Source organism: Staurois parvus, unplaced genomic scaffold (genome assembly GCF_062004578.1).
Source record: "Staurois parvus isolate SC_StPar_1 unplaced genomic scaffold, SC_StPar_1.0 ptg001901l, whole genome shotgun sequence".
NCBI classification, from domain to species: domain Eukaryota; kingdom Metazoa; phylum Chordata; class Amphibia; order Anura; family Ranidae; genus Staurois; species Staurois parvus.
Genome location: NW_028319697.1, coordinates 46,142 through 69,990, shown reverse-complemented (window position 1 = coordinate 69,990; position 23,849 = coordinate 46,142). Strand labels below are relative to the sequence as shown.

Here is a 23,849-nt window from a genome sequence, read left to right as displayed (position 1 = left end):
ATCACAGTCCTGTGCAATGTCCTTTTGTCTCTTTTGATCAGTTGACCATGTCAATCACGCTTATGCTTATCAGACGACGTTTTCCCAGAAACTGTATATGCTGCCATAACCTTTGATGCTGCACCTTGCAGCAAGGAAAATAAATTGCCAACTTCAGTCACAGAGGCACCAGCTAAGTGGCATCAACAATTTTCCCTCTTTGAAGTTCAGTAAGCTTTGACATGACTCTGCATTACTAGCAGCGGATGCAGTGATTGATGAAGGTAAGGCTCCCCACCTGTTAGCTAGGTGTCTCATCACACAGCGGATGCCAAAGCATGTTACATCACTTCTGCTTTCAACACGAAACATATCATCACTTACACACCTGCTAATCATGTAGTGTTTCCATAGTTTTGTTCAACCCCTGTATGTGGCATTGGCAAGATAGCAAAACAGACATGTATGATGGACAATGGTCAAAAATATTCAGATCTACAAAGAAAACATAATTCTGGCATATTGGTCAGTTGGAGGATCACATTAAAAAAAAATATTTTTGTTTTCTTTGAAGTGTAAATGGGTAAATAATTGATGAGAATTTTTAATTTGTTAAATTGTAAATTCACCCTTTCAAAAAAATTAAAAAGGTGAACTCCCTACACCCCTGCAGTCCCTGTAGCACTTACCACCATGGGTCATTATCACATACCTGGTGATGGAGGCTAATGGAGAGAGGGCTTCCCTTGCGGCTAAGTTCTGGACTCCCCTGAGAGTGGGACAGAGGGAGTCTGGCCCAAAGTTGCACAGGTCGCCTGTAGGAGTGCTGGTTGGTGATCCACTCAGAAGCACAGCTGGTGCACGGAGATAGGTCTGCAGACGGAAGGTGCCTGTGCGTGGTATGTAAGCCCTTCCGGGATTTAGATGTTTACTGGGTAGTCGGTTCAAGCCAAGGTCAGGTACCAGGTGGGAATCAGAGCAGACGTAGTCAGATGGGATAGCCGAGGTCATACACAGAGGAGCGAGAGAGGGAATATCCATAAGCCAGGCCGGGGTCAGATCAGGGGTAAGGCAGAGTAGACAGGTCCAGCAGCAAGCCGAGTCGGTAACAGGAAGTTGCAGGTCAGAATCACAGGAAACAGGAACAGGGCACAGGGAGCTAGAGATCATCCAGCAACTAGAGGAAGTGATGATCCTCCTTATAAAGGCTGAAGCTGATGTGTACTTCTGCAGCCATGTAGAGTACTGGCAGAAATGCCAGAATTTCCAGAACCTGCCGTGGACAGGACCCTGACAGTCATCAGCTGTCCCTGCCCACACAGCCAATATAGTGGTTCAGGGATTTAAAAGCTTGGTTCTTCTTTCCCTCCTTTCTTTAGAGCTTCTCTAGTCTGGGAGTATTGGGAAGAGTGCTACAATAGTTGAATATGTCCAGTAGAGGGTTTTATTTAACATGTTACAAAACTAGAAAGAAAACATGTTTCAGGAGCTCAAAACTCTCCATTAATCAGGACTGAAAAATTAGATAGTTTCTCTTTTCTCAGTCCTCATACAGGGGGAATCTTCAGCTTCAAAACACATTGGATTTCTACTTTTACACCATGTTACAAAGATCCCTCTACTGGACCTCTTCAACTCTCCAGGGACTCTTGATGATATCCCTTTTAATGAAGAGCTTCCTTCAAAATGTAAGATTTTGAACAACTGATTCTCACCCAGTCTGGAGTCCAGCACTCCTACAAAAAATATCTTACATTTTATTACAGAAGTTTAGCACTACCCCCTTAGGAGCTGCAAAAGTGTTTGGGTCTCCCTATAGTCCTGAACAGTCAGGCAACACATATTTCTACTAAAACTTGCATTCAGGGGTCAGTAACCAGTCCTTGAGCTTGTTTTGAAGTTTTATTGGGGGGGGGGGGGTCAGCTTGGATAGGGTAAGGGGTGTAAGGGATGTCCAATGGAACTGGGAAACCAAGAACAACTTCCTGAAATATGTATAGGTTGTTCCAGCAAACAGTCTCTTTCACAGAGGGGTCTGGGATTCTCCTCTATCTGACTGCCTGGAGGAATCCCTATGCAAGGGCCTGCTGCTTAAAAAGAAGACAGTCCTTGGTAGTTGCTAAACTGGAGTGCTTTTTCCCTGCTACACAGGTGGTCCTCTCTCAAGGGGCTGGTGAAGGTCCAAGCTTTCCTCCTTCCTAGGTCCCTGCCTGTAAGTGAGCCCCTTCCCACCTGGGCCCCATCCCAGGCTCTTGCTCTCCAGCCTTTACAACCTGTTCCACCCCAACTCTTGTCCAACTCTCCTCCTGTTGAGCAGGTTCTGTCACATAAGGGTTGTCCTGGCCCCTTGCCAAGCTTCCTATTGGGGATTGGCCAGGATCCCGCAAAGGTGCAGATCAGCTAATCCTAACATCCACCGACTGCTTCTAGAACTTTCTCCAAAGTCCTAGCGCAGGGGAAATCTCAGAGAACTGATCTGCAGAGCCTCTCAGCTCTGACCTGAATGTGACCCTTTGAATATTGCACAGGCTGCTACTCAGCCTCTGACTAAGAATTAGCTGACTAGGAGGGTGCTACAGAAGAAGAATAAAAGATTAAGGATTAAAGGCGAGCAGGGGATATGAATGAAAAACATTGGGAAAATAACAATGACTGGCCTAATGTGGTAACCATAACAAAGCCTTCCATTTCTCTTTCATCCTGTAAGGACTTGCTTAATCATATTTGTCTGCAGGGGCGGACTGACCATTTAGCCACTCGGGCACTGCCCGAGGGCCCGGGGTCAGTAGGAGGCCCCATGAGATGCCTCTGGTACCTGTCATAGGCTTTTTTGTGTGTGGTTTGAGTGTGGGCGAGGACACAGCGGCCCCATGATTTCCTATTGCCCGGGGACCCCATGAGTTGTCAGTCCGCCCCTGTTTGTCTGTTATAATTTACAAATATTTATTAATTATTTACATTCTGTTCTGTACATCCTATACTGGACTGTTTACTGCTTGTATTATTTTCCACCAGGCCACATGTGGACAGAATAAAACAATGGTGACAGAGATGTTTCTTGTGGGGTTTGGGAATCTCCAACACATAAGTAATGGTATTTGTGTTTTGTTCTTCATGGCTTATCTGGCCACAGTAACAGGGAACATGTTAATTATAACCTTGATATCTACAAGTACAAATCTCCAGTCCCCCATGTACTTTTTTCTTAGCAACCTATCTGCCTGTGAAGTGCTTATAACCACCACAATCATGCCTAACATGCTGTACATTGTATGGTTGAATGGAGGTTTTGTATCATTCTATGGCTGTATCATCCAATTCTACCTGGCATCCTCAACCGGTAGTGCAGAATGTCTTCTCTTAACTGTTATGGCGTATGACAGGCATTTGGCCATTTGCAACCCTCTGAGATACTCTTCCATCATGAACAACAACACTCGTAACCATCTGGCAGCTTCGGCATGGGTGGTTAGCTTTACATTCTTCGCCATGTTGATAATTACGATCTGCCACCTACAGTTTTGTGGTTCAAACACTATTGACCATTTCTTTTGTGATCTAGCTCCACTTCTACAGCTGTCTTCTTCAGACACATATCTGGTGGATATGGAACAAATCTTCATCGTAATTTTTCTAGGCATTGTCACATTTATCTTGATCATAGTCAGCTATATCTCCATATTTCATACCATTCTGAAAATTTCTTCACGATCCGGAAGACAAAAAACCTTCTCCACATGTAGTTCACATCTGGCATCTGTTTGCATTTACTTTGGATCGATATGTATTACCTATGTGGTTCCTTCTCAGCCAAAGAAGAAGATGAACAAGTTTACCTCGCTGTTCTACACTGTTGCAATTCCTCTTTTAAATCCAATTATTTATAGTTTAAGGAATCGGGAAATGATAGATTGTTTTAATCATTATTTTAAACTCATTAATAAAAGTAATAATCGGTGTGTACTTTTTTAATATGATTTAATAAGCCATCATGGCCTCCAAATGGTTTGTTTTAATAAGCAGATCACCAAACACAAAATATTGGAGGACTAAAGTAGTCCTATTAGATTGGAGAAAAGATGAAAAAGGAAACAGTTAAATATTGTGGTTTTCAATGATTTTTTGCTCAGTATTTACCTCTTTCACCTAAAATTCACATATTTGAAAACATTTTTGAATACTGGGTGAGAGGTTTGTAAATCTGTATGAAAACATAAAAGTCTTCTTAACTACTTAAGGACAGGCCGCCTGCATAATGGTATATCACTGCATTCATTCACCCGCCCAGGGGCGGACTGACCATTTGGGAACTTGGGCACTGCTCGAGGGCCCGGGGTCAGAAGGGGGACCCATGAGATGCTCCTGGTACCTTTTTCATAGGCTTTTTTGGGTGTGGTTTGAGTGTGGGCAAGGACACAGGGGCCCCATGGTCCCCTATTGCCTGGGGGCCTCATGAGTTGTCAGTCCGCCCCTGCCCCCGCCCCCCCTTCCCTACTGAAACACACTGTTATAAGAAACAAAGAGATCTGTTAGGAAAAGAGGCACATATTTACACATTGTTAGGCACATATTTAACCCCTTGAGCATTCTGGAAGTTAGCTCCTTCCCAGCCATTGTTATTATTACAGTGACTGGGTATAGTATTATCACTGATCACTGTATTAATGTCACTGGTGATGGGTTAGTCAGTTCTCCCCTCAACGTCAGTTAATGTCAGATTGCCCACCGCACTATCACAGTCACAAGTTGTTGATCCCTGCCATTACTAGTTTTTTTTTTTTTTTTAAATCCAATATATATTTACCAAAGTTTGTAGTTGCTATATCTTTCATGAAAACCAATCAATTTAAACCTATTGGGATTTGTTTTACTAAAGATATATAGCAAAATACATTTTGGCCAAAATGTATAAATACATTTTTTATTGGATATGTTTAAACATTTTTTTTTTCAAAGTGTATAGCCAAAACATTTTTTTTTGTTTTGGATAGATTGCGGAATGGTCATAACTACTCCTAGTTTATATCTTACTATCTACACTCACCATTCTCTTTATTAGGTCCACCTGTTCAATTGCTCGGTAACACAAATTTGCTAATCAGCCAATCACATGGCAGCAACTCAATGCGTGTAGGCATGCAGACGTGGTGAAGATGACTTGCTGAAGTTCAAACAGAGCATCAGAATGTGGAAGAAAGGGGATTTAGGTGACTTTGAACGTGGCATGGATGTTGATGCCAAACGGGCTGTCTGAATATTTAAAAATCTGTTGATCTACTGGGATTTTTATGCCCAGACATCTCTAGGCTTTACAGAGAATGGCCCAAAAAAGACAGTGAAATGGTCAGCAAACAAGCAAGGATTAGCCCAGGCAGCAGGAGGAAACACGGTCAATAAACAGGCAAGGGCCAGTACAGGCAGCAGAGAGACACTGTGACTGGCTGTACTATTGGGGCTCATTTACACATTAGGTTGGGGGCTATAAAGCCTTGCAGCTGAGTTTTAGTTTTACTGCCTGACAACTGATACCTCCTGTAGCTGCAAAGGCAGCAGCAGGGTGTGTATGCATGCTGTATAGTTATGTAGCTTTGTTTTTCAGCCATGACAGGGATCATATCTCCTGTACACCCACTAATTGCAACTCATTCAAGTGAGTGAGATGTGCAGGGTCCAAGGGGTTGAAGTAGACGATGAAGAAGCAATACAAAGTCCCCTTACCACCTGTCAAATTCTCTCTGAAGAGTGATCCAAATGTGGATCATTCTTTGGAGAGCACAGCACAAGTCCTTAGGCCTTGTTTTCATGGGGCATATGCATCTATGCCCCATGTGATAGCCAAGTTTACCTGCAGGGGGATGTAAAGTTGTTCCATGTGGGTAGTCTCATTCAAATCAATTGGGACGCAGCAGATGCACAGATACAGTTACTGGTCTAAATGACACATCTGTGCAGGTGCATGGATATCACATTGGGAACAGCGAATGTGTCTGTGTAGCTACTGCATCCCATTTGACTTGAATGGGACTAGTCACATGGGGATGCATGGGACAGCTGTTCATCCCTGTGTGGGAAAACACGGCCATCGCTCAGATGATGTGTACTCACACGATACGCGTTAGGGAAGTGCCAAGCTATTTATATCCTGTGTACATGTACCTCTGGTCTGGCCGTTTATGAGCAGCTGAACCGTTGTTAGTAAGTTCTTTTCTGATTATTTACCTACTTTAATAAACGATATCACACTATTTGAGACCTTTTTCCACGGGCTCTTTATTTCTGGGGAGCCTGTAATTCTGAAGGTCCTGGGGCTGTGCTGAGCAAAGGACACATCTGCAAGTGACATCCCTGGATCCATGACACAGCTCCTCCTGGAACGGATGACATCTAGTGGTCGCCCTATAGATGACATCCGCCTGATCCTCTAATACAGTGGCTGGACTCAGCTTCCATCCGGATAGATGACATCTAGTGGTCACCCTATAGATGACATCTCCTGGCTCCAGTGATACAGTGGCTGAGCACCAGGGGCAGGTCTTAAATGCTCCATGCGCTTTAATATGCGCTATCTGGTTAGTGCATTATTTGGCTATTATCATTTCTGAAAGTCACTACTTTTGGTTTTTTACATATTGGAGACTGTATGCATTTTCAGCACATCTGATGAACTTACACTGACATTTTACTGATCCACTATCATATGTGGTCTATCATATGTTTAATCGCTATTTGGGTTAGCGCTGCACTCTCATTCTTTATCAATTACTTTGGAGGTTCCCGAGGTGCCTTTTTGTGCAAGCAGCTACCGTACTTACACCTATACACTGCGCTCGATTTTATATATAGATTTTATATATAAGTTTATTTTACATGGATGTATATGCCTTGTGTGAACAAAGCCTTATAATGACAATGGGACTGGTGTGGTAGTGACTGGAGACACTGGTGACTGGTGTGGTAGTGACTGGGGATACTGGTGACTGGTGTGGTAGTGACTGGGGACATTGGTGACTGGTGTGGTAGTGACTGGGGATACTGGTGACTGGTGTGGTAGTGACTGGGAACTCTTGTGATTGGTGTGGTAGTGACTGGGGACACTGGTGACTGGTGTGGTAGTGACTGGGGACATTGGTGACTGGTGTGGTAGTGACTGGGGACTCTGGTGACTGGTGTGGTAGTGACTGGGGACACTGGTGACTGGTGTGGTAGTGACTGGGGACACTGGTGACTGGTGTGGTAGTGACTGGGGACACTGGTGACTGGTGTGGTAGTGACTGAGGACACTGGGCACTGGTGTGGTAGTGACTGAGGACACTGTGACTGGTGTGGTAGTGACTGAGGACACTGGTGACTGGTGTGCTATTGACTGAGGACACTGGGGACTGGTGTGGTAGTGACTGGGGACACTGGTGACTGGTGTGGTAGTGACTGAGGACACTGGTGACTGGTGTGCTATTCACTGAGGACACTGGGGACTGGTGTGGTAGTGACTGAGGACACTGTGACTGGTGTGGTAATGACTGGGGACTCTGGTGACTGGTGTGGTAGTGACTGGGGACACTGGTGACTGGTGTGGTAATGACTGAGGACACTGTTGACTGGTGTGGTAGTGACTGGGGACACTGGTGACTGGTGTGGTAGTGACTAGGGACTCTGGTGACTGGTGTGGTAGTGACTGGGGACTCTGGTGACTGGGGTGGTAGTGACTGGGGACTCTGGTGACTGGTGTGGTAGTGACTGGAGACTCTGGTGACTGGTGTGGTAGTGACTGGAGACTCTGGTGACTGGTGTGGTAGTGACTGGAGACTCTGGAGACTGGTGTGGTAGTGACTGGGGACTGTGGAGACTGGTGTGGTGGTGACTGGGGACTCATGACTGGTGTGGTAGTGACTGGGGACTGTGGAGACTGGTGTGGTGGTGACTTGGGACTCTGGTGACTGGTGTGGTAATGACTGGGGACACTGGTGACTGGTGTGGAGGAGACTGGGGACACTGGTGACTGGTGTGGTAGTGACTGGGGACTCTGGTGACTGGTGTGGTAGTGACTGGGGACACTGGTGACTGGTGTGGTAGTGACTGGGGACACTGGTGACTGGTGTGGTAGTGACTGGGGACACTGGGGACTGGTGTGGTGGTGACTGGGGACACTGGGGACTGGTGTGGAGGAGACTGGGGACACTGGTGACTGGTGTGGTGGAGAATGGGGACTCTGGTGACTGGTGTGGTAGTGACTGGGGACTCTGGTGACTGGTGTGGTAGTGACTGGGGACACTGGTGACTGGTGTGGTAGTGACTGGGGACACTGGGGACTGGTGTGGTGGTGACTGGGGACACTGGGGACTGGTGTGGTAGTGACTGGGGACACTGATGACTGGTGTGGTGGTGACTGGGGACACTGGTGACTGGTGTGGTAATGACTGGGGACACTGGTGACTGGTATGGTGGTGACTGGGGACACTGGTGACTGGTGTGGTGGTGACTGGGGACACTGGTGACTGGTGTGGTGGTGACTGGAGACTCTGGTGACTGGTGTGGTAGTGACTGGGGACTCTGGTGACTGGTGTGGTAATGACTGGAGACTCTGGTGACTGGTGTGGTAGTGACTGGAGACTCTGGTGACTGGTGTGGTAATGACTGGAGACTCTGGTGACTGGTGTCGTAGTGACTGGGGACATTGATGACTGGTGTGGTAGTGACTGGGGACACTGGTGACTGGTGTGGTAGTGACTGGGGACACTGGTGAATGGAGTGGTAGTGACTGGGGACTCTGGTGACTGGTGTGGTAGTGACTGGGGACACTGGTGACTGGTGTGGTAGTGACTGAGGACACTGGTGACTGGAGTGGTAGTGACTGGGGACTCTGGTGACTGGCGTGGTAGTGACTGGGGACTCTGGTGACTGGTGTGGTAGTGACTGGGGACATTGGTGAATGGAGTGGTAGTGACTGGGGACTCTGGTGACTGGTGTGGTAGTGACTGGGGACACTGGTGACTGGTGTGGTAGTGACTGAGGACACTGGTGACTGGAGTGGTAGTGACTGGGGACTCTGGTGACTGGTGTGGTGGTGACTGGGGACACTGGTGACTGGTGTGGTAGTGACTGGGGATACTGGTGATTGGCGTGGTAGTGACTGGGGACACTGGTAACTGGTGTGGTAGTGACTGGGGATACTGGTGATTGGCGTGGTAGTGACTGGGGACACTGGTGACTGGTGTGGTAGTGACTGGGGACACTGGGGACTGGTGTGGTAGTGACTGGGGACACTGGTGACTGGTGTGGTAGTGACTGGGGACACTGGGGACTGGTGTGGTAGTGACTGGGGACACTGGTGACTGGTGTGGTAGTGACTGGAGACTCTGGTGACTGGTGTGGTAATGACTGGAGACTCTGGTGACTGGTGTGGTAGTGACTGGGGACATTGATGACTGGTGTGGTGGTGACTGGGGACACTGGTGACTGGTGTGGTAGTGACTGGGGACTCTGATGACTGGTTGCACTGGTCTGTTGATGTTGCACTGCTGTGGTGGAAAATTGAGACAATGAGACAATTGTCATACAGTGCAGCACGCAAATTAGCTGCCTCACAGAATTGTTTTTATTTCCGTGGGGCCACTAATTTTCGTACCTGTCTTTGTGCTGGGAGTGCGCCACATGGCATGCTCCAAGCACAAAGACCGGGGTGTCAGTGAGAGTGATCAGGACCTGGAACTCCCAATTCTGGGTCACCTGAACACTCTGATAGCCTCTGATTGGCTATCACAGTGATCAGTCACTGTGAAGCCCACCCCTCTCTAAATGGAGGAGAGAGATACATTGTATCTCTTTCTGTCGTTTCAAAGAGAACAAAATAAAAATACAAGTGTGAGTAAAAAATAAATAAAGAAAAATAGTAAAGAAAAAAAAAAATACCTAGGCCAAAATTGGATCTAGGTCTGTGCCAGGGTTCGTGTTTGGGTCAAGATTAAAGTCAAAGGTCAAGATCAGGGTCAAGGACCAGGGTCAGGTTTTTTTTTTTTTTTTGGTCAGGGTTTTTAAAAAATGTTTAAATTAGTATCTGTGTCAGTTAGTGGAAGAATAAAAAGAAAAAAAAATTGCGCACTATTGTTTCTGGGCTGTAGTACGGGTACAAACCACAATTAACATACACACATGTGGTATTGCTGCAATTGTCAGGAGAAGAAGAAATTAATTTGGGTTGTTCTTTGGTGGCAGGTTGTGGTAGTAGCAAGAAATATACAGCTACATTTTTTTAAATTATTTTTTTGTTACTATTTTTGGCCATTTTTCCTTTGATAATAAAAAAAAAATCAGGCAATAGCCATTACCACCCAATTTGTCCTGAAAAAAACAAGGTATAGTCCACCCGGATGTACAAAGCAGTTGTGATGATATGTGCAGTTTTGCTAACGCAGGTCAACGTTGCAAAATTGTGCTTAGGAGTTAAGATTTGTTTTGCCCTTAGGCACAAAGGGGTTAAAAGAATTTGACTTTTTAATGTCTATTTTATGTTTCATATTAAGCATTTAAAAATAAAAAAATGTTTTCTTTCCCTCAGGGCAGTGCCCACCCTCCCATGCTATTTTTTCAACCATCCTTGGCTAATAGCCCAGAAACTGGGCATTATTAACTTGGTAGATTTGGCTTCCTTTGATTTCAGTAGGGTTGCCGGTTTTAAATTTGCTTTAAACTGGTTCTGCCTTTAAGAAAAACGTCTCATGTTAATTTCTGCACTCTGTTATACCTTCCCAAGCTAACCCTAGCTACCCATCAGTACTGAGCATTCCCCTCCCTTTACAAGGTAGGTTTTCTATGTTATAGAAGACATCTGGGAAAGCATTTTATGTTCCCATGCAGTGCACTGCATGGGATAAATGTTCCTTTAATATCTAGGGGCTCTGACAGTAAAGATATACTTACCTAATATGACAATCATCAGAGCACAAGACCTGTCCCCGCCACTCCTGCCCCCCCCCCCCCCGCACACACACTGGCTGTCTTGTAAATGGGCTGCTCCTGACGTCATCATGCCCATAAACTGGTTACGGATGTGAGGATGGCAGGAACAGTCCATCGCTGGATGTGGGGGAACATGGTTTTCCGGGGGATCAGGGGACAGGATAAGTACAGCTTATCTCAGCCCCTACACAACATGAGCACTTAACCCATGCAGTGCAGGCACAGCCCCACTGAGTGGGAATATAAACATTTTCACTGGAGCTCTGCTCTACATACCCCTCTGGTTATAGTTAATGGGTGTGATCTGTGTATTACCGCCCAGCACGCACACTCCACTCCTCACAAGACCTCCTTCTCTCTAGCTCCCTGGTCTCCTCCTCCCATGCCCGCCTCCAGGACTTCTCCAGGGTGTCACCCATCCTCTGGAACTCCCTGCCCCAACCCATCAGATTATCACCTACTCTCCTCTCCTTTAGGCGCACCCTGAAAACCCACCTCTTCAGGGAAGCCTACCCCACCCCCTGCTAACTTGCCGACCTCCTCCACTCTTCCTACCACTCCATCCCCCACATCTTTCTCCTCCTGTGCCACCATCCCCTCCCTCCTAGATTGTAAGCTCGAAAGAGCAGGGTCCTCAATCCCCTCATGTTTTGCATTGTATTGGTATTGTTCTGTCACATGTTCTGTCCCCCTCTGTAATGTACAGCGCTGAGCGAACTATCGGCGCTTTATAAATACTGTATAATAATAATAATAATATTAGAGAGACCAGGGAAATAATATTCATTATGTAGCCAGTTTTAGGTAGTAGCTATCAAGACATAGACTGGGAGGGAATCTTAGCATCAATGAACACAACACAGATATGGGAGTTCTTCAAAGAGACTGTATGTGACCACACTGCAAAATATATTCCCATGGGCAACAAGTATAAAAGGTGAAAAATCCAACCTATGTGGCTTACGGCCAAAGTTACAAAAGCTATAGATAATAAAAAAAGAGCTTTTATTAAATATAAAAATGAAGTAACGCTATCATCGTATACACATTACAAAGAATATAACAGAATATGCAAAAAAGAAAATAAAGGCGCAAAAATTGAAAACAAACGATAGATTGCAAAAGATAGCAGGACCAACCCCCAAAAATTCTTCAAATATATTAATAATAAAAAGGTCCGGTCCGAGCATGTAGGCCCTTTACAGAATAATCTAGAGGGGGTGACTGGGGACAAAGAGAAGTCAAATTTATTAAATCCCTTCTTCAGCTCTGTGTATACAAAGGAGCATGGGGGAGGTCTTGTCCATAATGGACGTGGTACTGACACAGCTCCAGATGATCCACATTGGCTCACAATTGATATGATCCAGAAATATTTAAACAGTATAAAGGTGAATAAAGCCCCTGGACCGGATGGCATACACCCACGGGGCCTTTCAGAATTGAGCTCTGTTATTTGAAAGCCATTGTTTCTAATTTTTCGATACTCCTTAATGACTGGCATAGTACCACTGGATTGGCGTAAGGCCAATGTGGTGCCAATATTTAAAAAGGGGTCAAAATCTTTCCCAAGTAATTATAGACCTGTTAGTGTAACTTCTATAGCTGGGAAGATACTGGAGAGTTTAATAAAAGACCACATAGATGAGTTCTTGCTGGGAAAAAAAATATTTTAAGTAACAGACAGCATGGATTCATGAAAGACAGAAGTTGTCAGACAAATCTGATTTCTTTTTGTGAGGGGGTGAGCAAAACTTTGGACAGAGCGGTGGCAGTGGACATGGTATACTTGGACAGAGGGGTGGCGGTGGACGTGGTATACTTGGACAGAGGGGTGGCCGTGGACATAGTATACTTGGACAGAGGGGTGGCGGTGGACGTGGTATACTTGGACAGAGGGGTGGCCGTGGACATAGTATACTTGGACAGAGGGGTGGCGGTGGACGTGGTATACTTGGACAGAGGGGTGGCCGTGGACGTAGTATACTTGGACAGAGACTCTTAACTGGGTATGTGTTAATGCCCAAGCCCTACTCAAGTTCCCCTTAGAAAAGAAATAAGTTGCTCCACACCCATAAGGTGGATCTCACTTGCCTCCAAGAGACCCATCTTTTGTCCTCCAAAACCTCTCATGAACTCATATATTTAAAGTTACTGCTCCTTTAAAAAGTGAGGTGCATTCATTCTGAACAATAAGCATATGACTCTTTCACATGACACAAAAATATGGCAGATGTTCAAGGCATCTATATATAACTACAGGGTTTCCCTCAAGGCACTAAGGGCATTATTTGAACTTGCTAATCCTAACACAAGGCAAATATTGTTTCTAACTCATCTACTGTCTACACTCACTGGCCACCTTTTTAGGCAGACCTTGTTAGTACTGGATTGGACCCCCTTTTGCCTTCAAAACTGTCTTAATTCTTCATTACATAGATTCAACAAGGTGTTGGAAACATTCCTCAGAGATTTTGGTCCATATTGACATGAGTTATGGTTGCCTTTCTATCATCTCGAACCAGTTTGCCCATTCTCTTCTGACCTTTTACATCAACAAGGCATTTTCGTCCACACAACTGCCACTCACTGGATATTTTCTCTGATCGGACCATTCCCCGTAAACCCTAGAGATAGTTGTGTGTGAAAATTCCAGTAGATCAGCAGTTTTTGAAATACTCAGACCAGCCTGTCTGACACCAACAACCATTCCATGTTCAAAGTCACTTCTCCATTCTCCCCATTCTGATGCTTAGTTTGAACTTCAGCAAGTCGTCTTCACCACATCTAGATGTCTAAATGAATTGAGTTGCTGCCATGTGATTGACCGATTAGCAATTTGTGTTACCAAGTAATTGAACAAGTGTACCTAATAAAGTGGTCTGTGAGTGTATTTTACAAACTCATTAGAAAGGCACTTTATAACGTTGTGGCGACTTCAACCGGGTTCTCTTTCCACAACTACAACCTTCTCTACCTCACTGAGCTCACACTTTCTTATAAATGCCTGGAGGGAATTTCATTCTATCTCTAGAAACTACACCAATTACATCCCTAATCTAGTCATTTCAGGATTGGCTATGTTTTTGTCCATTGTCTATTTCTCCAACAATTTACTTTGTTTTCTATTCATACAGCTCCATGGTTGGATCTTGGTGAGCTGTAAATGGATACTGCACAAACCCCATTCTTCCCCTGGGTTCTTGAACAATTCCTTTCTTTCATTTACTTATATCCTAAAGGACTTCAAGACCAAGTCACCTAACTCATTGAATATTATATACAATCCCACAAAATGCTCTGGGAGACATGCAAAGTGGTTATTAGGGACAATATTATTCAAGAAAGCTTCTTGGTGGATGTAACAAACCCAACCAGGACATAGGGGCTAGCCTTCTACCAACTGATTATGGCCCATGGATAGAGCAGAGTTCATCACATTATTGTCCATCATTGGAGAATAATCTGCTCTCATCTGATCTGACCCTGGTTGGGTCTTTCACAGTGGAAAAAAGAGTGAATGGCACACATTGCGTGTCTTGAAAAGGAGCAAAATGCTGCCTTTGAGCTCTTTAAATGCTCCCCCTAACCCATAATATAAAATGGTTAAAACAAATCTGCAGAGATCTAAATCACTGCCTCACCATATGGCAGAACACCACCTGTAATGAATATGCCAAATATTTTACACTGATGGCAGCAAAATTGGTACCATGTTGGCCAACATATTATGCTTCCTATTCTTTGCTGACAATACACAGGGTTTGTACTTTTCTACAGTTTCAGAAGCTTCAGGAATCTCATAACATTCCCAAAGAAGACGTCACCTCTGCAATATCTCCATCTGGACCGAGGATTCAGTTAATAACTGTGGTGTGTCCTTATAACATTCTCTTATCAGACAGTCATATTTGTCCAGAGACCGCTTAAACTTTTACCTGGTTAGGAATATATGACTTGACGGTTTTCGCTTCCTTCTCCCTCTATCTGCCCAGTGTTCGACAGAACCCTCCCTCACATTGCTATGTGGGGTTGGGACTTTTAAGGCCCTCTTTATGGCATCCTCTCAAGAACCAATGGTCATCATATGACCTAACTGATGTTGTGATGGTCCCGTAATAACACTTATGAAACAGTTGTGAACTGCACAACCCGTTGGTATCTTCTAGCGGCACACTACAATGTTGTTACACTTATATGTGATTTTATACAACTGATATGTATTTACATTTTCAAATTTGGTGGATATGCATATGTAACGGAGGGTAAGTGGGACAGAACACACAAGGCAGACGGCAAACACTTAAAGATTTATTAAAAAAGACATCAGTCACTCAATGGGGAGTAGTGCAGGGAGAGAGAGTCCAAAATACTTGTAATCCAGCCCCGGTGGGCAAAGTTAAAGGCTCTACAGCAATTTGTAATCCAAGAGGCAGTTCATAAGCAGTCAGATAGCACAAGGGAAGCATACACTCACGCAAAGCTGATGAGATAGTCTCAGGCAGAGCTGACAGCATTCCAGGCAGGGCTGATGTAGCTTCTGGGATCCTCCTTCCTCCAATGGGGCTCAGGCAGAGCCGGGGGCCCACTAGAGTCCAGCTGGACCTCTCAGTGGTTGCCCAGCAGAATGGCACAACAAGAGAGACCAGCACTGGCCTCTTAAACCCCCTGAGAAGGAAGAGAGGCAGAGGGGGGTCATTAGCAGGTGACAATGAAGAGAATGGAACTACAGCAATTTAATTTGTGGCTGTACACAGAAAGGACTGGTTGGACAGGATAATTAGTGGGGGAAATACATTAATACAAAAGTAAGGCACTAATTAGGTATGTATACACTAATTGAATTTGGGACCTTTTGTGGAGGGGGCGAGTTAATTACAGCTAGGGGTCTTTGGCACACAGGAGTGAATACTAATTGGAGGAAGCTCTTCCTAAATTTATGACCTTTTGTGGAGGGGTGAGTTAATTACAGCTAAGGGCCTTTGACAACTCAAAGATCAGACAAGGAATATATTTTTGAGATTTACAGTGGTTCTAAAATGTTCACAGTTTTGTACCTTCGTGTATTCTATGCATGAAGGTAAAAAATACTTCTGTGTGCAGCGGCCGCCCCAATCCTTACCTGAGCCACCCCCCTCAATCCAGGTTCACATTCACGACAGCCTCTTCTGTTTGGGGACTCTTCCTTCTCATTGGCTGAGACAGAAGCGGGAGCCCATTGGCTCCCACTGCTGTCAATCATGGACAGTGAATCAATGAGGAGAGAGTGGGGGATGGGGGCAAGCCACTGCTCTATGTGTCTTATAGACACATAGAGTAGCGGGTTAGGACAAGCACACAGTGTTGCCCCCAGGACAAGTGGCTTTTTCTGGGGGCACTGCTTGAGAGGGTGGTACCAGGATTGGTGGTAGGGACCAAAAAAGAAGCGGACCGGAGCTTCTCTGTGCAAAACCACTGCACATGTTTGCTATTTTAAGAAAAACAATTAAGCTTTAGTGTCACTTTAATGCTTGTGTGTTTATTGCTCATGTGATCAGTGCATCATGTGTACTTGGATGCCTCCATCCAATACCAGCCAAAAATTTCTCCTGTGAACTTCCAACTCTGATCCTCAGTGAACCTCCATTGAATGGACTCCAGCTTCTCTCAGAAAGTAGCCCCCACCCCAGCTTTCCCTGAGCTGGGACCTCAATTAACTCCTGCAGCTATGCTGCCCAGAAGGGAGGCAGCCTTTCAGGCTGGGTTTTTCTCCTCTTGGACAAGAATCCTGATGTTCCAGTTCAAAATTATGTATGCACTCCTCAGCCACCTACTGGGCATTTTGTCCCTCAGGGACCATATGAATATTCAGAGTGGCCCAGGGAATACCTCTTCCAGCCACCATAGGCTAGAACCCACTAGAAGTCATGGAGAAGTAGTTGAGCCTTCAGCCAGCAAGATCTAGAATAGACAAAAATAATCACACACTACCCAATGATTAGAGGAGAAAAAAAAAACCTTAAACTCTCTAGCAACCTATTCTAGAAGGGTGGTACATATGTAACGGTTTTTCCAAATTAAACTAGTAGGGACCTGCTGTTGCTTCTGTTGCATGGTCTACCATTGTTTTTGGCTCCTTTAAATTACCTAGTGGCCTTGTCATTTAAGATTGCTACTTTTCTTTCTTTATATATATATATATATATATATAATTATTATTATTAATATTATTTATTTTAATTTTTTCCTGCATCAGTGGGAATTATATCCTTTAAAGATATAGGTTTTCATGAAATAGCTTAATATACCATCACAAGAACCTGTGTATGATTTATATTTTTGTTTTTACTTTTTTCTCCATAAAACACATTCCATAGGAGGAAGATCCTTTTTAATTGTAATTGACCCCCTGAGATGTGACATCATTTGTAGCTCTATTCCAATTCCCTGTGGCTCTATAATGAGATATCATAAACTATAAAATATGATAAATGATCTTCACGCTAAGTGACAGCTGACACCAAGACTCACTTCCATGATTATTTGTGTGTTTCCATCTTGTGCCAAGGAGTTGGGAAGTTTGTAGATGAACCAGAGCTAGGCACAGCAAGTGGCCTGACATCATCACCAGCATGGTATGTGCATAAAAGGCATTTCCTTACAAAGTTGGGCTGCTTTTAAGAGAACTGAGACAGAAATGTACATAGATTTTTTCTTTTCAATAAAGATTACTTTTTTTTATTTTAAATTATTCTTTATGCCTGTTTAAAGTTTTTTTTTGGCACAGAAGGTTTTACAACTTTACATTGTATTATGTAGGCATTGCTTCTGACCATTTATAGCTTATGTATAATAAATGTATAATAAACAGTTTAATTCCTCAGCTTTGGAGAACAAATTAAACAATTCAATAAATACTTTTAAATCCCAGTAAATAATTGCATGTCGAGAGCTGTCAGTTTTAAAGTACTAAACATAGTCAAAATGTAGAGCCATTTATTGCAGACTGCTGTTATGCAAAACTGCAAGCATGTAGCACAGAAGGATCCAATATATAGAGCCATTTATCCAAATGTACACCCAGAACCTCTGGTTCATAAACAAGATACAGTCTAAATATAGAACCATTTATCCAACTGTCCATCCAGAGCCTCTGGTTTATAGACCGGATACATCCTAAATATGGAGCCATTTATCCAACTGTACACCCAGAGCCTCTGGTTTATAGACCGCATACATCCTAAATATGGAACCATTTATCCAACTGTCCATCTAGAGCCTCTGGTTTACAGACCGGATACATCCTAAATATAGAGCCATTTATCCAACTGTCCATCCAGAGTTTCTGGTTTATAGACCGGATACATCCTAAATATGGAGCCATTTATCCAACTGTCCATCCAGAGCCTCTGGTTTATACACCGCATACATCCTTAATATGGAACCATTTATCCAACTGTCCATCCAGAGCCTCGGGTTTATAGACCGGATACATCCTAAATATGGAACCATTTATCCAACTGTCCATCTAGAGCCTCTGCTTTATAGACCGAATACATCCTAAATATAGAACCATTTATCCAACTGTCCATCCAGAGCCTCTGGTTTATAGACCGCATACATCCTAAATATGGAACCATTTATCCAACTGTCCATCTAGAGCCTCTGGTTTATAGACCGCATACATCCTAAATATGGAACCATTTATCCAACTGTCCATCCAGAGCCTCTGGTTTATAGTTCAGATACATCCTAAATATAGAGCCATTTATCCAACTTTCCATCCAAAACCTTTGGTTTATAAAGCAGATACATCCTAAATATAGAACCATTTATCCAACTATTTTTTCTGAACATCTGGTTCATAGACCAGATATATCATAAATATTGATGCATTAATCCAACTGTTTTATAGCACAGATACAAAATGTAATAATCTTGTATAATATTGGTTTTAAATTGTTATCTCTTTTTAGTGACAGGTAGACCATGGATTTATTGTATTAGGCTTTGGAAATGATGAGATAGTAAAAGCAGACAGATAGACCACTTGTTTTTTTTTCCTGTGAGCACCTTATTATGTTTCTATCTTACCTTGCCCATTCAGAGAAATTTAGTAGGCCTTCTTGTTCATTCACTTGCTGGAGCCCCAAGAAAATATTTGAATGGTGGAGCGCTGAGAAAAAAGCCATTGTAAGATTTGGTTGGCATGGGTAAGAACGTATACAGATTTGGGGACATTCCCAAGGTGCAGTACTACATAGTGAGAAATCAGAGAAAGTCACATATGTACCTGTACAAAGATATAATTCATGGGGTTCTAGGATGTCCTTGGGGCAGTGGAGCAGTATGGGTAAGGAAGCTAAGTACAGGTTCATCTTAAAACCACTCGTGTTTATCCTTAGCCTTAGAAAACAGAAAAAGCAGTGTATAAAGGGAGAAATTGGTTCATATCCAAATCCATGAACAAAACAGTAATATATTGCAACTTTAGAGTCCTTAGATGTGGTGTTAGTATTAGTTTTCTATTTTTGAGGGCTTTTCTACTTTTATTTTCCCCTGGTAATCATGCCAATAACATTTTCTCCTAATTAGGACTACTAAAATGTTCCTCACTCTTCATGTCCATTACATGGTGATGGGGGGGAATTGTAGTGCACAGAAGGCAACTTTACATAGTTAGTGTGGCTGAAAAAAGAAAAAAGTCCATCCAGTTCAACCATAGAAAAAAAGTTATAATCCTATACCCACAGTTGATCCAGAGGAAGGCAAAACAAAAACAGCAAAGCATGATCCAATTTGCTCCTGGAGGGAAAAAAGTTCCTTCCTGATCCTCCAAGAGGCAATCGGATATTCCCTGGATCAACTTTACCTATAAATGTTATATCCAGTTATATTCTGTGTATCTAAGAAATGCTCCAGGACTTTTTTGAAGCAATCCACTGAACTGGCCAGAACCAACTCTTGAGGGAGTCTATTCCACATTTTCACAGCTCTCATTGTGAAGAAACCTTTCCATGTTTGGAGATTACATTTCTTTTCCTCCAGACATAAAGAGCGCCCCCTTGTCCTCTGTGATGACCTCAGGGGGGAATAACTCTACACCGAGTTCACTATATGAACTACTGCTGTATTTATACATGGAGATCATATCCCCCCCTTATGTATTATACATGGAGATCATATCTCCCCTTATGTATTATACATGGAGATCATATCCCCCCTTATGTATTATACATGGAGATCATATCCCCCCTTATGTATTATACATGGTGATCATATCCCCCTTATGTATTATACATGGAGATCATATCCCCCCTTATGTATTATACATGGAGATCATATCCCCCTTATTTATTATACATGGAGATCATATCCCCCCTTATGTATTATACATGGAGATCATATCCCCCCTTATGTATTAGACATGGAGATCATATCCCCCCCTATGTATTATACATGTAGATCATATCCCCCCTTATGTATTATACATGGAGATCATATCCCCCCTTATGTATTATACATGGAGATCATATCCCCCTTATGTATTATACATGGAGATCATATCCCCCCTTATGTATTATACATGGAGACCATATCCCCCTTATGTATTATACATGGAGATCATATCCCTCTTATGTATTTACACATGGAGATCATATCCCCCCTTATGTATTATACATGGAGATCATATCCCCCCTTATGTATTATACATGGAGATCATATCCCCCCTTATGTATTAGACATGGTGATCATATCCTCCCTTATGTATTTACACATGGAGATCATATCCCCCTTATTTATTATACATGGAGATCATATCCCCCCTTAATCTCCTCTTCTCAAGAGAGAATACATTCAGTTTCTCTAATCTTTCCTCATAGCTGAGCTCCTCCATGCCTCTTATCAGTTTGGTTGCCCTTCTCTGTACTTTCTCCAGTTCCCCAATGTTCTTTTTGTGAATTGGTGCCCAAATATATTCCAGATGAGGTATTACTAATGATTTGTACCGGGGGAAATGATATCTCTCTCTCTGGAGTTTATACCTCTTTTAAAACAAGAGAGGATTTTGCTCGCTTTAGAACCCGCAGCTTGGCATTGCTGCCATTATTATGCTTGTGATCTAGCAGAACTCCCAGATCCTTCACCACCATTGACCCCCGTAGATCCTTCTCCACCATTGATTCCCCCAGTTGTACCCCCCTAGTATGTATGATGCATGCATATTACACCTTACATTTATCAACACGAAACCTCATTTGCCACATAGTCCCCCAATTACACAGAGCACTGAGGTCATCTTGTAAGTTGGAGACATCCTGTAAGGACGTTATTCCACTGCACAGCTTGGTGTCATCTGCAAAGACTGAAATGGGATTTCTAGTCCCAGACCCTGTATTGTTTATAAATATATTAAAAAGTAAAGATCCCAACACTGAACCTTGGGGTACACCACTGACAACCCTAGACCATTCAGAGTATAAATCATTAACCACTACTCTCTGAATACCATTTTTTAGCCAGTTTTCTATCCATTTACATACAGATTTTTCCAAACCTGTAGACTACCTTACACATTAGCCATGTGTGGGGAACTGTGTCAAATGCTTTTGCAAATTCCAAGTATACCACGTCCACCATCACCCCTCTGTCCAAGTATACCATGTCCACCGCCACCCCTCTGTCCAAGTATACCATGTCCACCACCACCCCTCTGTCCAAGTATACCACGTCCACCATCACCCCTCTGTCCAAGTATACCATGTCCACCGCCACCCCTCTGTCCAAGTATACCATGTCCACCGCCACCCCTCTGTCCAAGTATACCACGTCCACAGTCACCCCTCTGTCCAAGTATACCATATCCACGACCACCCCTCTGTCCAAGTATACCATGTCTACCACCATCCCTCTGTCCAAGTATACCATGTCCATCACCACCCCTCTGTCCAAGGTTCTGCTCAACCCCTCATAAAAAGAAATTAGATTTGTTTGACAACTTCTGTCTTTCATGAATCCATGCTGTCTGTTGCTTAAAATATTTTTTTCCAGCAAGAACTCATCTATGTGGTCTTTTCTTAAACTCTCCAATATCTTCCCAACTATAGAAGTTAAACTAACAGGTCTATAATTACTTGGTAAAGATTTTGACCCCTTTTTAAATATTGGCACCACAGTCATTAAAGAGTCCCTAAAAATTAAAAACAATGGCTTTGAAATTACAGAGCTCAATTCTTTAAGGCCCCGTGGGTGTATGCCATCCAGTCCAGATGCTTTAGTCACCTTTATACTGCCTAAATATTTTTGGATCATATCAATTGTGAGCCAATGTGGATCATCTGAGGCTGTGTCAATACCACACCCATTATGGACAAGAGCCCCCCCATGCTCCTTTGTATACACAGAGCTGAAGAAGGTATAAAATACATTTGCCTTCTCCTTTTCCCCAGTCACCCACTCTAGATTATTCTGTAAAGGGCCTACATGCTCGGACCGAACCTTTTTACTTTTAATATATTTGAAGAATTGTTTGGAGTTGGTCCTGCTATGTTTTCCAAAAAGGAAGATAAACTTGTTTGAGATTTCAGTCTTACTCAGAGGAAAAGATTGCATTTCTGACTCAATCAATGGGTATTCTTCTCTATTTGATGAAAATGTACTAACCCAAAAAAAGGAAACTCATGTAGTTATTACAGACAAGAATTGGTAAGCTGCAATTTATTACATTTTTGTTCTTGGGTCTATGTAGCCCCTAATTATATCTCTGTAGAGTATTAGAAAGATGAAGGCACTACATAATGTAGTTGAATACATCCAGTAGCGGGTTTTATTTGACATGTTACAAGAATGGAAAGCCAACATGTTTCAGGAACCCCAACTTCTCATTCATGGGAATGAGAAATGAGATGAGTTTCTAGTTTCTCAGCCCTGACAAAGGGGGTGTCAGACACAGTGGCTGTTGTGGAGCTCTTATCTTTTCAATAGACATGTGAAATTTGTTTCATTACGAATCAAAATTCAGATGAAATTTTCATTATTTGGAGATTCAGATGTATCTGAGTTTCTGATCACAATAGTAATGAATTTTAACAAATCCAAAATAAGTGATAACTAAATGAATTAATAGAATTCAAATTTGAAAATGAATTTGAATTTGAAAATGAATTTAAATTTGAAATGGAAAAATACTGCAATAAATACAATAAGGAACAAAAGTGGAATCCAACTTAGGCTGCTGAATCAAATAGAATATTATAGAATAGAAATGAATAGAATAACATAAAAAAAACAGAAAAGAGTAGAATAGAAAAGACTAGAATAGAATAGAATACAATAGAAAACAGAATAGAAAAGAGTAGAATAAATATAGTAGTCTTCTGAAATTCAAATTTCAAAATTGATTTCAAAATAACGAATATACGAAACAAATTCCAAAAAAAATGCATTATAACATAATGAATATAAAGAAACAACATTCTTCACTTAAACAAATCTGACACAAAACATATTTTTCCTTCCTGCACATCTCTACTTTCCAATACTCTACAGACCTCTCCAGGAACCGTTGGTAATATCCCTTTTGAGGGAGAGTTGCCACCAAAATGTGTCAGATTTTGGAGCACCGATTCTCATGGACTCTGGAGTCCAGCACTCCTACAATTCACATCTTAAATTTATATCAGAAGAACAATAAAAGAATGAGGGTTTAAGATGAGTGGAAGATGTGAGAGAACATTTGGTAAAATAATTATGACTGATCTAATGTGGTAAACACAAAAAAGCCTTTCATTTCCCTTTCCTTCACTTTCTATCTGTAACAACCTGTTTCATTGTTTTCGTCTGTCATTATTACCTGATGCTTAATTATTTTGCATTCTGTCCTCTACATAATACTTACTATTTGTATTATTTTCCAGCAGGCCACATGTGGACAGAAT

General features: G+C 42.8%; 1 protein-coding gene across 1 annotated transcript; it reads left to right on the top strand.

The window, feature by feature from the left end:
- The first annotated feature begins 257 nt into the window (after positions 1-257).
- Positions 258-14,862, top strand: LOC149433848 (olfactory receptor 10AG1-like). The gene is made up of 3 exons (XM_089664366.1): positions 258-263; positions 2,995-3,935; positions 14,694-14,862. Exons 1-3 carry the CDS (start codon positions 258-260, stop codon positions 14,860-14,862), a joined length of 1,116 nt encoding a protein of 371 aa, XP_089520492.1.
- The last annotated feature ends 8,987 nt before the right edge of the window (positions 14,863-23,849 follow it).